General features: G+C 37.6%; 1 protein-coding gene across 5 annotated transcripts in view; it reads right to left on the reverse strand.

Annotated features, from left to right (window-relative positions):
• Positions 1-2,999: 2,999 nt before the first annotated feature.
• FLRT2 (fibronectin leucine rich transmembrane protein 2) overlaps positions 3,000-14,752 on the reverse strand; it is a 57,809-nt gene continuing 46,056 nt past the window's right edge. For all 5 annotated transcript variants that reach the window (XM_068192677.1, XM_068192680.1, XM_068192678.1 and 2 more), the window contains one exon: positions 3,000-5,465. In XM_068192677.1, the coding sequence (XP_068048778.1) occupies positions 3,070-5,055 (1,986 nt within the window). In that variant the 5' untranslated portion in view covers positions 5,056-5,465 and the 3' untranslated portion in view covers positions 3,000-3,069. The remainder of the gene's footprint in view (positions 5,466-14,752) is intronic.

The raw sequence follows: 14,752 nt of genomic DNA on the forward strand, positions 1-14,752 counted from the left end.
AGAAACATTCTTCAAATTACAGATATGACCCTCCAGTTGACTACAACTCTGAATTTTTTTAGATAATATTCCCAGCTCTACCACAAATTTTGGTATAAGGCGCTAGCTATGTTTTTTCAGGAGAGCCTTCGTAGTAAAGAAACTTTTGTCAGTATCACTTACAATTTGATATATTTTTTCATACTGAAGAGAAGCATAAAGTATGCTATCTTTAATATCATTATGATTTTTGATCTAGGTGAGTCATTGTCTACATATATGTATACACATACATATACATGTTTCATCATTCAGGATCAAAATAAACAGTTTGTAAATACCTTCTGTTTTCACCCTATTCTGTAATTAACAAGATTTGCTGTCAACAGGTTGGGCTTGCGGATGATTCACCTGCAGTACAGGCCAAACTCCCTGAATAAGTCAATTGCTACAAATAAGGTGCCTATAGTATACTGAGGTCTAGAACAGAAGATTCTTCCTGTATCAGTAAATACTAGTAAGCTTGTACTTTCAAAGGAGGCCTTTTGAAACCAAACGTACAACCAGTTATTTCATTGAAATTAAAAACTACGTCTACACCCCATGGGAATCACTGGCTCTGCTTAACTTTAAGCAAACTCCAGCATTCAACAGAAGTATGCAGAAGCACAACTGTTTGCTGCTTGTCTTTTGAGCTGTGGCATCTAAAATATGTTAAACAAAACAAAACAAACTAAAAAAACCCAAAAAACCAAAAACCAAAGCCCAAAAGTATAAACCTTATCATCAGTAGATAGATGACAGAAAAAACCCATCCACTTTGCATAGACTTTTCTACCTAGAATTATGATATTTGAAATCATATGGTAAACTTTTAATCAGTAAATTTTAGTGACTTAACTATTATAGTAGCCAAACAAGTTGCTTGGAATACCTGCGACAGCTGGAGAAAATAGCTAATATATAAAATACAGACTGGAATTTCAAAATGTGATTTTAAAAGGTGTTGGTGGGAGGATGTGGTTCCTTACAAAATGGTCATACTTTGCAATCAATCATAACTGGGTTCATTTTTTCATTGCAGAAAATTAGTGTTATCGTGTGATCTGAATTTTAGAAAATACATGCTCATAGACTGCTGAGTTTCAAGAATGGGTTGAGTGAAATGAGCAAAGGATAGGATTAAAATCCTCTCTTCCAGCATAAGGAGTTTCATAAAGTGAAAAGTCTAAGCATTCCACTGTGAAAGTGCTTCAGCTTTTACTTCCAATCCACATGCAGCAACTTTCTGTCTATCCCTAGGTGATCACTGTGAAACTTTCTCTCTTTAGTTCCCTACAACCTCAGGGAAGTTTCGTCTCTATCTTTTTTCTTTTAGGTTTTCTTTTTTCCTTTTTTTTTTTTTTCCCAATGTGATGTAGCTTTAGCTTGTCCCCAAACTCAGGAGAAAATTAGCTACATTAAAAAAACAAACTGAAAAACCCCCAAATATAAAAAAGCAAACTGAAAAGTCCCCAAATATTTAGATTCCACCACAGTTCTTGGCAGTCACTGAGTTATTAGAGTGGCTGAAATATTACATATTTTAAGAGCTGCATTATGGTTTTAATACAAGCATGATATTTTGCATAGTACATGTAAAGCTCAAGGACTGAGAAGAATCTGAGGGTATAAAAAAGCAAATTCTAAATCCAGCTACTGCTTGTGAAGCAGAAATCATTATGGAAAACTCGAAAATGCTTAAGGTAAAAGAAGGGTGATTCAGAGGGACACTGTATACCTGTGTTCTCAAAATTTCCCAGTCAATCAAATGCTTAGCTAAGGTCAGTCTCTGTATACTTTAATTGGGAAGGAAAAAAAAGCAAAACAAATAAACAAACAAAACCCACAAAGATTTGTACATTATTTTCCCCATTTCAGTTTATAATAGCCCTCGAGGTCTTCCCAGTACTAAATAATTTTTTACAATATATTTCTTGTTTGTTTTGTCTTTTTGTCATTTTTCCCCCTATTTCTCCATACTGAGCATAACTCAGGCCCTTAAGTCAAACAAGGCTTGAACCATACAAATTATTAGCAAAACCTTTCCATTGCCATTATATTTTGCACCATGTTTTCAGCATATGCACTTTTAGATTTCAAATTACATGAACACATACATGAATAATGCAGAGCTGGAAGAACTCAGAATTTCCCTCATTCTGGCTTTACCTGAACATGCTTTGTCAACAAATGCTGCTCTATTAACAGGTGCAACTTAATGACAGATCTCTGTTTCATACTGTTACATAACCTTCACCTCCCACTGAGAAGGGTCAGAGAATGCCTAAAGCTTTTCAATCCTGATGAAAAGCACAAACAGTTTCTGAGATAAAGTATATAGTATTGGGGATATTTTCAGAGCAACTTTTGCAAATAGGAATCAAGGTCACTTTGAGTTTGACACTGAGTTCTTTCCATGTTTCCTATTCCAAGTAGATTGAAAGAAAACTAATCAAACAAGAGAGTAGCTTTTTTGGCAGCGCTCAGAACTCCAGCTTTCAGTTGGAGGTGAGAAGTGCAGACCTGACAAAGAGGAAGGGATGTATTTCCAATTGTTTGAAGCTCAACAGCAATTGCTGGGTTCAAGTCAGAAGGGTTGTGCCCATTTTATCTGAATTGCTTTTGTCTGTTCCTAGTGACCCTGTTTTAATATGCACTTATTTTCCTGTATTCCAGGACACCTAGAAACTTAACATCCCTCAGACTGCTTCGACAGCAAAGTGGTTAATGTTTGAAGAATGAGTCATTCTTTCCTTTGCCATGACATTGGGTTCTTATTGTACAACCCTGTACAGTACTCAGCAATATTTTTTAAAGATTTAAAAAGCAAAGAGTTACAAAACCATTTGCAATTAACTTGAAATAGAAAAGATAGCACTTTTTTTTTAAATCCCATTATATAGTACACCGTATAAATTACAGAGTATTCAAATGCATAAATGCATCTGTGTAACATTTATCAAATGTAATTTTTTTCATATTGTTGGGGGGCTTATTTTTTCTAGAGTTTTTTCTCCTTGTCCTAGACACCCCCATGGTCCCTCACTATCACGTATGACAGTGCTCCAGGTCTGAGACGTTGCTGTTGCAGTATCGCATGTTGTTGGGGATGTGGCAGTCTGTGTAGTTAATGCCCCCGTTTGGGGTATAAATGGGCTGCAGTCTGAAATCTCCTTTAAGGAGCTGATCATTATTTAAGGAGACAATCTGGAAGCTGGTTTCCGTCATCTCCAGGATGGAGTTGTCCTTCTTGGTCCCTGCCTCACAGTAGTCATCTTTCCGACGGCCCCGGTTATATTTCCACTTCTGGGAGGTGTAACGACCTTTTTTGTGCATGTGCCAGCAAAAAATGCTGAGCAAGACCACGAGGACAAATATCACTGCACCCCCAATCAACCCTGCCAGCAGAAATGGGGAGCCTAGGTTCTGAGAAGTTGTCTGCTCATGGCTGGAAGGGATGTTGCTGCCATTGAAAAAGGAAGCCTTGGTTGTGGCTTCTGAACAGACAGTGTCTTCTCCAGTTCCGTAGTTGTTATAAGTATCCAGTGGAACCAAACAAATCCGGTAAGTGGATTTGGGCTCCAGATTTACCAAGCTTGATTGCTGCTTCTCACCACTAATTATTCGTTCATGAACAATTCCCCCTACTAGACTATGGCCCATTTTAACCCATGTGAGTTTATATGCCATCACGGTAAAAAGTGACATCCAATTGACTTGGATGCAAGTGTCATTCACAAAATGGATGGAGAGCTGAATCCATTCAGACAAAGGAGGTGTCACCCTTTCTCTGTCCTCCCTGTCAGGCACAGTGGGTAGTGTGGCTATGATGGGAGTGAGAGGATTATATTTACTACTTGAGGGAGGAAATGATGGGCTGGGAACTAATGTAGTCGGCATGGTTGTAGCTGGGACTGGGGTGATGATAAGTGGTAGACCAGGGGTGGTGGTGGGGCATGACAACATATTCATATTGAGCTCCCTGACTGCCATACCTCGGACCTGCTCTGGTCCCTGGCACATAAAACCACGTACATTGATGGAAGCAGGAATAAATTTGAGCCATTCAGTGACCCACTTAATGCTGCAGTCACATAACCAGGGATTATTCCTTACAGTGAGTTGTCTCAGGTTATGGAGATTATCAAATACTCCCTTTGCCAACATGCGAAGCTGATTGTTGGAAATATCAAGACGTTCCAGTTTGCGGAGGTTTGAAAAGGCTGTAAGTGGTATATGGGTTATCTGGTTGTCCTGCAAGTAAAGTCTTAGCAGATGTGTACCTGGAAGATCAGGAGGAGGGTAAGTCAGTGAATTCCGAACTATTGAGAATTCCTTGAGCTTGGAGAGATGGCTAAAAGTGCCTTCAGCTATGCCTTTATTAGTGAGGAGATTACCATCCACGATCAGACGCTCCAGACTTGTAAGATTCTGGAAGGCCAGGTCTGAAATGACGGCAATTCGGTTTTCATCTACACGAAGTTCTTGTAAGTCCAGCGGAAGGCCTACTGGCACGCTGCTTAAGTGATTCTTGGACAAGAACAGAAGCTTGAGGCTGATGGCTTCCTGGAATGCCCCATCCTCAACACCAACAGTGGAGATGGAGTTGTCATCCAGGTGCAGTTCTTCCAGCTTCAAAAGCTGAGCAAGAGCAGCACGTGAAATGGTCTGAATGTTGTTTTCCTGCAGGTGGAGAACCCGGACATTCTTGGGCAGGTTCATGGGGAATTCATCCAATTGATTGCCATACAGGTAGACTGTGTGCACAGACTGGACATTGTGCAACTCTGCAGGAAATCCAGCATTATTAATTTGGTTATTATGGAGGTAGAGGACGGTTACACCCTCTGGTATCCCAAGAGGCACTGAGGTCAAGCTTCGTTCATTACAGTAGACAAAGTTTCGGTCACAGCGGCAAACTTTTGGGCAGGCCAAAGTTTTGGAGACCTGTATGTAGAGCCCCAGGGAAAAGATAAGCCATGATTTCATGAGAAGAGCCCAATCTGTGGGCCACATTTTAGTCCACAAACCCATTTCTAATTTAAAGAAATAAAGTAGCAAAGTGTTTAAGAACTGATAACAATAATAATGCACAGGTAACGAAATCTCAGGTTGTTAAAATTGGCTTCTATTTATGTCCAGTGTTCAGGCCAGAGTTAAAGTCCTGGAGGCTAAGCATAAAATAATCCTTTTATAATCAGCCTACCTCCTACTTCTGATAAGGAAAACACAGTCTTATTAGCCAGGGTTACAATGTTTGTTGCCTTCCTCCTTGTGCGCTGAAAGAGCCAGTAGCCATGTCTTTGCAAATGAACAACAGGTTACTTCAAAGCTACCAAAAGTCTCTGTGCTTGGAGGGGTATTTCACTGAAGTCTGCTGGCTTCTGTCAGCTTTCTGAAGTCAGCAAAGTCCTCATATTCACTATCTGCCAGATCTGGTCTGCCTGTAAAAGGAAAGAGAAAAGAAAAAGCTGAATAGCATGAAATGTTTAATAGGGAAGATCAAGCCCATTAGAAGACTATTCTAAGTCTGAGCTCTTTATGGATTTCAGGGGGAAAAAAAGAGAAAAAAAGGCATTAATATTAAACATTAGCTTAATATTACTGCTAAATAGTCTTGAAATAGATTTGATGCAAAGTCATTGCAATGACTGAAGGACTTTCAGTGATTTCAGTGAAGGCTAGATCTATTACTTTCATTTACATACTATACTTCCTGTCTTTGTCCTCTATTAGTCTGTTTAAAATTTTAGAACAAAAAACAACCCAAAAAACTAAACCATTTAAAGGGAAATTTTTGCTCAGGTAATTATTTTTCTTTTGCAGAACCACTGACTTCAATGACTACTATTCACTGATGCCTGACAGAATAGACTCTGGGCTGTATTCTTTAATCACACTCTATGTTTTCGTCATTTTCTACCAGACTCTGGAATATTCTGCTTCTATTTCTGTAATACCATTACATATATTGTCCAAATTAATGAACACTGCCAGATTATTTTGCCTTGCTCTAGTGAATTAGAGACTTATGAGGAGAGTCTTTTAAATAAGCATGGTAGTCCAAGAAAGTAAGATACCCTGCTGTAAGACATGTACTTGTTAAAACTATCATCTTGATATTGGTTCTGATGTGAACTGTGCTGTCAATAGATTTCACAACTTGCTTTCCACTAAAGGAAACAAGCTCACATATGTTAAGTTATTGTTTTAGGAGATAACTCAAACTATGGCAGTTTTGCAGAACACTTCCTTTGAAACCATAAAGGTTAGATATGGCTTTTAATTTTGCTACACAGTTATCTGTGAATGGCTACATAAACAAGTGTGTTAACTTTAGTACAGCTGAGTTCTTTAATGTGTATTTTCAGCTTGTAAGCATACTTTTTATGTTTCCAGCTACTATTTATTATTCAGATTTATAACTAAACATTCCCACTCTCTAAAGCATGCAATGAAAGGTACCTTGTTGTTTGATGTTGTCTTGTTATATGTTGTTTCCAATTATTGTCGCCCCCTCCCCCCACATATGCACAGCTGGACCTAATATCAACCATGACAAGTACAAAGATTGGGCAAATCTCAGGGTCTTCAATTGCAGTGACATAAGCACAGTCATTTTCCAGATTTTGTTTATCCAGATCAAAGCTCAGGCTAGGATTTCAACAAAATAGAATTTCAGCGAACAAAAATCCTGTTTCTTAATGGTGGCTGCTTTTTAGTATTTTTATTATGATATTTATATTTATATTTATTTAAACAAATTAAGAACATCCAGGTCATTCAGAAAGAAAATTACTTTGTGGTACATAAAACATTGTTTGTCTGATACAGCTGTGCAGTTTATAACATGTCCCTGATGCTACTTTTAGGAATCTTATGGACTAGTAGTGTAGAAAGCATCCTTGGGAGTCAAACTAATATAACCCTTCAACCTTGCACTTGCAGATTACTGTATTTATTTAGAGCATCATTGGGTATCAGCATCAAGGTTCAAACTAGAGATAAAATAGTGAGACCCTGAAAAATCCTGTTTATCCCTATGAATTAAAATTTTAAAGATATGTAAATGTAATACTGTATTACAGCCTATAATGTATTGTCCTTTGATAGAAACAGTAAGATCAGGTACCCCACTGTTCATGGTTTTCTATTTCACAGGCATATTTCAGTCAAGACTGATTTCTTTTCAATTATGCCAGATGACGTGATGCTGTAGAGAAACCCTTAACAGGATTACATTCTAACATGAGCCTGAGTGTGACAGTTTATCTGCCTTTAATATGGCCTGGCTCCCATCTAGATCATAGTGCTCTGATCGGTCATGACACTTTCTTTTAAAATGAGAATGGATATGCAGAGCATCCTCTGAGTTGCTTGGGACCACAGAGAGTAATAATAGTTGTTCTCTCACTTTCCCGTCATCATCAGAGAGAGAAAGCCTGTACCTCCTAACAGATCCAATACCCTGCACTCAGCCCGCTTCCGATTCTAAGTCCAGTCACTGATTAAGCTTTATTTCACTCCCAGGTATAATAGAAAGCCCAGCTGAGAACATGTAGCCACAGGCAGCTGCAGTTCCTGGTTTGTTGGGAATCTCCTAAAAAGGGACTGTCACATTAAAAATGATTCATGCATCTGCCTCATTTGAGTACTCTGTCCAGTGTACCTCTCACCTAAGTAGATGTGGCACCTGAATTAAAGATTTCAGTAATGATTCAAACACATTAGGTCAAGCACACAGCCTTTCTCATTAGATATTGCAAGAAAAAGAGCTTTGATTCGACAGTTACTTAAGCAGATTGTGGAGTTTCTCTCCTTTTTTTGTTACATGTATTTTGTTATTAGAAATCTGTTAAAACTTTCCTAATGTTTTCTTAACTCGTGATGGAGAGAAAGGTAGTCCTCTTATTAGTGCCAGTATCTTAAACTCAAGATATCAGTCCATAATAAACTGATACAATAAAAATCAGTAAAGATTATATGTACTTGGGACTACTCTTGGTTGCACTAAGCATAATAACAAGGACGTATGTAACTAGATATTTATGACTTCATGGTTGACTGTGGTGTGGCAGAGGCAAAGAATGAGGAAGCAAGAATAAAACTGAATGCATTTAAATAACTTTTTTGGGAAGCATTTTACTTCAGTAGTCTTTTACAATTGCTTAATACTAACTTAAAATAGGGCTCATAGTTGTTGTACTTTTCAGCATATCCCTGGGACCCTAATGCAAAAGTGAGTTCTGTCTCCATGTCAGAAATCTCTGTGCCAAAGACATTAAAAAGATTGATGAGTTGAAAACCTGCTTGATTAACAAAAAAAGAATCTTTTTGAAGGAAAAAAATTGTGTGTAAACTCCAAAGGGCTAGAAAAGTGTAAGCAGTTTTTTCTTCAGTAAACTGCCAAAACTGAAGGCAGGTAGTCACTCAGCTTCCCCTCTCCTTACCATTCCTGGCATGCTGGCTTCCTAAAGCAAGCTCTGTTTTCAATATGACTGCAAATACTAAATTGAGTGTCTCTGCAAATTTACTGATTTTTTCAGAAATAGAAATTTGGAAGTGGAGGAATTAAAGGCATTCCTTAGCTATTATAATTGTAAATCTTGGGAGGTGACTGAGAAGCTGTAGGTGGCAGTAACTTTGCTTATTTGAAGTCTGAAAGTTCTATAAACCAGTCTAGGTAGAAAAAAAGGCAAGTGTCACAATTAACTTAAAAGGTAAGAAATCATCAAGCAAATACCTCAATAATAACGCATCTGTCCATCAACAATTTGGTAATACTTGTTTCTATTTCTTCCCCTGTTCACTTGATTTCTATTATTTCTCACTATATCCTCCTTAGACACAAGTTCTATCTTCCATGTGTGTAAGACATTTCCTGCCTTACTGCAGCCAGGATATTAAATCCCATTAGAATTTAAGAAATGATACAATGAAGTTAAGATAACTGTATTGAAATAGCCGAGAAAATATCACGTGCTAGGTGGTCAAGTCTGAAAATTTGGCTTAGAAGTTCCTGCAATCAATGGAAATGTTTGTTTTCATAACTTACAATGCATTTCTGTTCAACATTTTTATCTCACTGTCTTTTTTCAAACCTGCCTTGCTTAAATTCCCTTTTGGCATAACTGAAGCTAGTTGGAAAAGAAGAATTCTGGCTTTATGTACTGGATAAAATATAAGGTGTTTTGATTAAAGATATTTTAAAGGTTGAAACATCTGGCTACAAGTTGGAAAGGTGAAAGTTTTTTATTAGTCGTACCTTTACTGGCCAGAATCCTCCATACAACTTCCAGTCTTTGTCACACTGCTGTGCATAGCCATGAAATAATTAATATATTACTTAAAGTGATATTCAATTATAAATTTGTGGCATCTAGGGGAAAAAAAAAATCAACTCACTAGTAGTCTGCTTGTGGAACTTCTTCCTACCTCATTGACTGATATAGTGCCTCAGTGGCTCTGCCTACATTGTTTAAAGAATCTCCAAAGCTGCCCTTAGAATCATCTTTCCCATTTTTCATTCTGCAGTCTTCCAAACATGCAGTCAAGGTCCCTGTGGTTACCTGAGAACCTAGTGATATTCAGGGAAGATAACAGAGAATAAAGGGAGAAGATAACATATGGAACCAAGCCTGCATAGGAACACTTGCAACCCTATATTATAAGCACAGAGTTTTGAAGTGTTCCTAAAGCCAGGTTGTCTGTCTTCATCGTTTACAATGAGGCTATAAATTTTTCAGATAATAAAATTAAGAATACTTGACTATTCTTTCCTTCAAGGAATACTGAAAATAATAAAAAATAGGTCAAAGGAATCCAAGACCTCTTTTTCTCTGATAGTCTAACCAGTTAGCATCACTTTTCCCAGCAGTTCATCTGTTTATCTGGACCTGAGTGCCATGCAACATAAATTGAAAGGCAAGCAAAACCAAAACCAAACAGTCATACTTACTCTTTTCACTATTACCAGTCAGTGACTCTTATTTAGCACTAAACCATTTAGCATAAATTTTCTTGGCTGTACTGCAGACCAGGGTTATAATCAAGTCATATAATCTTACTCTACATAATTATAATACACAGTAACTACAAGGCTATTATGCCTGGAATTGAATGACAAACAGAAAACAAATCTAATTCCTTTCATATGAAATCTAGTACACAGTTCCTTGTTCTTAAGAAAAATATCCCTGTGTATCTATCAACTGGTAACAAGAAAAAATTGCAGAATAACACCTGACATGTGCCTTTTTTCTATGCAAGTAATGTTCATATCTGTGAGTGCACACATTAATGAATATCCTGGTTTGTTTTTTTTTGGAGGGTTTTTTTTTTTTTTTTTTAAGTGATTAGGAGCCTTGGGTGATAGTTTGCTGTATATATTTCTGTATGAGTTACTTGTGTTTGAACTTTCTGCTCATATTTTAATAAGAGTCTATAATCTCTGCATCAAAGGCATGGGGAAATGACCCAAAGGAATCAAAATGCTTTTATAGGAAGCCCTTTTGCATGCCTGCTGCTCTGGCTGCTTCATAGCTATGTGTGTGTATTATGTAAGAAGAAGAGGTAAGGAGGAAGAAAAAGAGCTGAACAAAAAGAGAGAGGAAGAAAACATCCATGGTGCCCTCTTCTAGAATGAGTATTGATGACAGGATAATGATGAGTAGCTAGTATAGGAAGTAAACCTTAAGAGTATCTCTGTACACTGTTACAGACACATGAAGTCTATATGAACCGATTTTGGCAGAGAAGAGCATTACTGTCTTTGCAATATTGTTAGCAAAATGATTCAGCAAATGTACACATCTGAACTCTTGTGCTTTTTTCTACTCTGATCAGGATGTTTCTGGTTTTACTTCTCAATTTGCATTTATAATTATTCTCAAAACCTCTGATCAGGCAGCCTGAGGATGCAAGTGAAATTTATTTGGATCTGCCTTAGTGGAGACAGAAGAAAATTTAGACAGTAGCACATCTTGCAACAATGAGTGTAAAGATACAATTTGCCATCCTCATCCTTCTGATTCTTCTGTAATCTTCTGGTCCTCCAAGCCTTTTTTCTCTTTCTAGCTAAATTCCTGCAAATTATCATGTGGACACATTGCCCAGAAGGATGCAGGCTTCAGGAAATCCCTTTTTAAAAGGCATGCTACTGTAGTGAACAAGAGCTTTGTCTTTGGAAATTTGGGTAGTGTACAGGTTCAACAGGACTCTGATGCAGCCCAATTCCTGACTGCCAGGAGAGGGAGCTAAGCCAGCAGGAAACTTTCTCTCCCCTGAATAAACAAATAAATAACTAAACGTGGGACTTGTTTTCTTCCCACTTTGTCTGTCCTTACACACATGCACACACTTCTTCCTCAAAGTTGTCTGTGTCTGCTGACTTGTTTGATGGCATCTTTCTTACATACCTGACAAACTGAGTTGTACAGGACTTTGTTACTGGGAAAATTAATGTTCATGTATTCTTATAAAAGCACTATTCCTAGCTTCATGGTTCAAGGCTTTTTTACTTGTGAGTTACTACAGAGTGAAATTACTTCATAGGCATGAGGAGGCATGTAAGAGGGAGGGAGAGAAAAGAGAACAAATAATGGAAAATAGATAGGTTTTGGGGGGAAAAAGCTCAGGTAGAACAGATTTTTTCCTTGCCGTAACAGGAACCAGTAACAGACCAGGAGAGAGAACCAACTACAAGACTTAATCACTAGAGTGACTGCTGTACTCCAGGAAGCAGAGCTGAAATAGCTACAAGATCAATAGCATAAATGCCTCAGGTGGGGCCACGAATTCAAGGCTGCCAGTCATCCTGCCAGGCACTGTGCTGCACGACACACCCTGCTCAGCTCCTCACACTTCTCCATAAATGGGTGTTGAAGTGCCAAAGTTCAGGTGTGGAGACTGCCTAGACTAATGTTATCTTCATTCCTGCATTTAACAGTTACTGAATTATAATAGAAGGAAGTTATTCTGAAAATTTGACACTGCACAACTTCATCAAGACTACCTCATCTGTGAAAACTAACAAACGTCTGAGCCCAGAAACAACTGTGTTTGCAGCCTGTGGCAAAAAAAAAAAAAAAAATCTTTGCTTGCACATACATAGGTAAATACAAATTTAGTTATTAAATAGTTTTAAAAATAAGCCTGTTTTTAGTGATAAAACCCATAAATGAAATACTGTAGAAGGTCTAGTGGAAAACATATCCATCCAAATTAATGTTTTAGTTTTTCATACCATTCAGTCTTATCTGAAGGACTCTCTGCATGGAATAATCTTACATGGACCTATTTCAATTGATAATTTCATTTTAGGAGTGCTAGAAATGAAAAACTGCCACCAAGAATGTCCTGCCTGTGGAGTCCTGAATTATAATGTAGGAAACATCCAAGCCTAGTATTACAACTAATTGCAGCTGTTAGAGTAAAAGTTAGTAAGGACACACATGGCAAATTAAAAAGCAAAATCTTTAATGGCCTATACATAAGCAGACAGGACTCCCTCACAGAACACACGGAAGAAGAAAAGGTGCAGAATTCCAGGTTTTTGACCAATGTGAGCTTCTGAGTTGTGTAGGACTTCAAGGCAGCCAAAAGTCATTGATAGCCCAAGCATATTTTCATAGGGAAATATCCCTGCCTTCATTATAAAATTGCTGATTGCTGAAAAACTACTCCAGATGGTGACCATCATGATCTTTTCACTCCAGTGGGCAAAGAGGAACAGATGATCACCTTCAGGACTCATATTAAATGGAGTATTGCACCTAATAGCAAAAGGTTATTGGTGTCTTTATTAACCTTGCCCCAAGGCCTACTTTAATTTTTCACCAGTCTAATGCCGCAGTGTTTCCAAACTTAACAAATTTGTCAAATAGTGAGAATGATCTATTTAGTATGGCAGTATATTAAAACCCTAGTCTTTCATCCCCCCTAGTCTTTCATGAGAAAAGCTGTTCTCATATCTTAGGTGAAATAGTTTTGATGGGTCTCACCTAGGACTCCATAAACTCACCAATGTACCCTGTGATGATGTGAAGTTGGTTTGAGAAAGTTGGAAATGGCAGATGAAAAGAATCTCACACGAGGAGCTATCCTGAATGTTTCAACAAAATACATTTTCATTAAAATGCATTATTTCACTGAAGCAAAAAAACTTTTATGTAGATTTGTCAGGTTTGATAATGTTTTCAATAGGAAATGTACCTGAGGTCCAATGTTTTCTGATCCTTTGTGACCAGACACAGAGAGAGAAAAAACATTAGGGGAAGAATAAAAAAATTACTTTTTTACCCAAAACCATAAATTTGGACACAATCGTACTTCATAAAAGCATTTGTAAAATACTGTTTACATTCCACCATTTAAACCCGTGAAAATTGTTGTGGAATTATTTGTATCTGGACAGCTGCACTTAACACAGGGAAAGAAATAGGAAGTTAATCTTTCTTTGCCTTCTTGACCATTTTTCATAGGGCTTAGAGCTTTCCTTGATAAAACTGGACACGACTGTTTGAGAAAAACTATAAATACTAAACTAATTTCAAATAATTCCCCTTTTGGAACACATACATTCTGTACTGTGGTTAGCATAATGCATCTTGTACTAAGAAAAACTGATGGCAACCTGCTGTTTCTTTGCAAACAAATTGGTCCCTACCTATAAATTATTCTACACTGTGAAGCAAACAGTTTGCTTTTATCTAGAGATATGTGGGCAGCCTGGCAAAACATCTGTGGAGAATTTGAGAAAGCTGCTTTTAGTGACCTAAGTGGCTAAGCATTGCTGCTTTGGAGACAACATTTTGACACATTTTAAATGTGTTGCATGGTGCTACATCATTGATGAGATCCTGTATGGCGTCACTTAACCTTGTAGAGTATTGTTTGTTTAGGATCTCAGGCAAATGAGCGTGGGCTGTCATATTCTTGTCTTCTGTATTTGTAGCATATGGCCTGGAAAGAAAATATGGAAGGAGCTGCCCCTCCATTTCTTAGACACCTCAATATAAATAAAGTTGAAAGTGTCATCATATGTTCATCTTTCCAACAAAGGCAGATGGAGGTCTCTCCTTCCTATTTTAATATTACTTAGCATGCTGCTCCTTCACAGCTCTAAGAACTACTCCATAAACACTTCTTAGGAATTATCAAGAAGGATTATTAAAGTTGTTTGCACTCTTAACTTCTGCTTCAGAAAACCTGTCATGTATGGTATAGTCACTTATGGGCCAGTGAACAAAAAATGTTCCCCAGATATAGAAAAAGAATCTTCCTTATATGACAGTCCCTGTAACAGGCAAATAGGAGGTTATCAAACAAAATTCTTAAATCATTGCCATCAGATGGCCAGTTATAAGAAAAGGGGAAAGATATTAAGATGATGGATGAAGAGTGTACAGCTAAGCCTCTGAAATCCTGTTCAGCTAAATAGCTGAATTATTTATCAACTGTACAATATCTCAGCATCAACAGTGCCTGACAAGAGCCTGGGGATCTGGGTTTGTTATCTTTTCCCAGTGATCCAATTACACTTTTCTGTATGCACAGGTGGAGAATGTGCAATAATCTCACTGCACCAGATACAACACAACAATTCATACAGGAAACAACTTGTGCTCCTACATATCATCAAAAAAAAAAATCAGTAATATTGAACACTGAAGGTATAGCTGCAACTGTAACTGCCTTATAGCAAAACAAAACATCCATCCACTCGTTATCT

This window comes from Anomalospiza imberbis, chromosome 6 (assembly GCF_031753505.1).
Source record: "Anomalospiza imberbis isolate Cuckoo-Finch-1a 21T00152 chromosome 6, ASM3175350v1, whole genome shotgun sequence".
NCBI lineage: Eukaryota > Metazoa > Chordata > Aves > Passeriformes > Viduidae > Anomalospiza > Anomalospiza imberbis.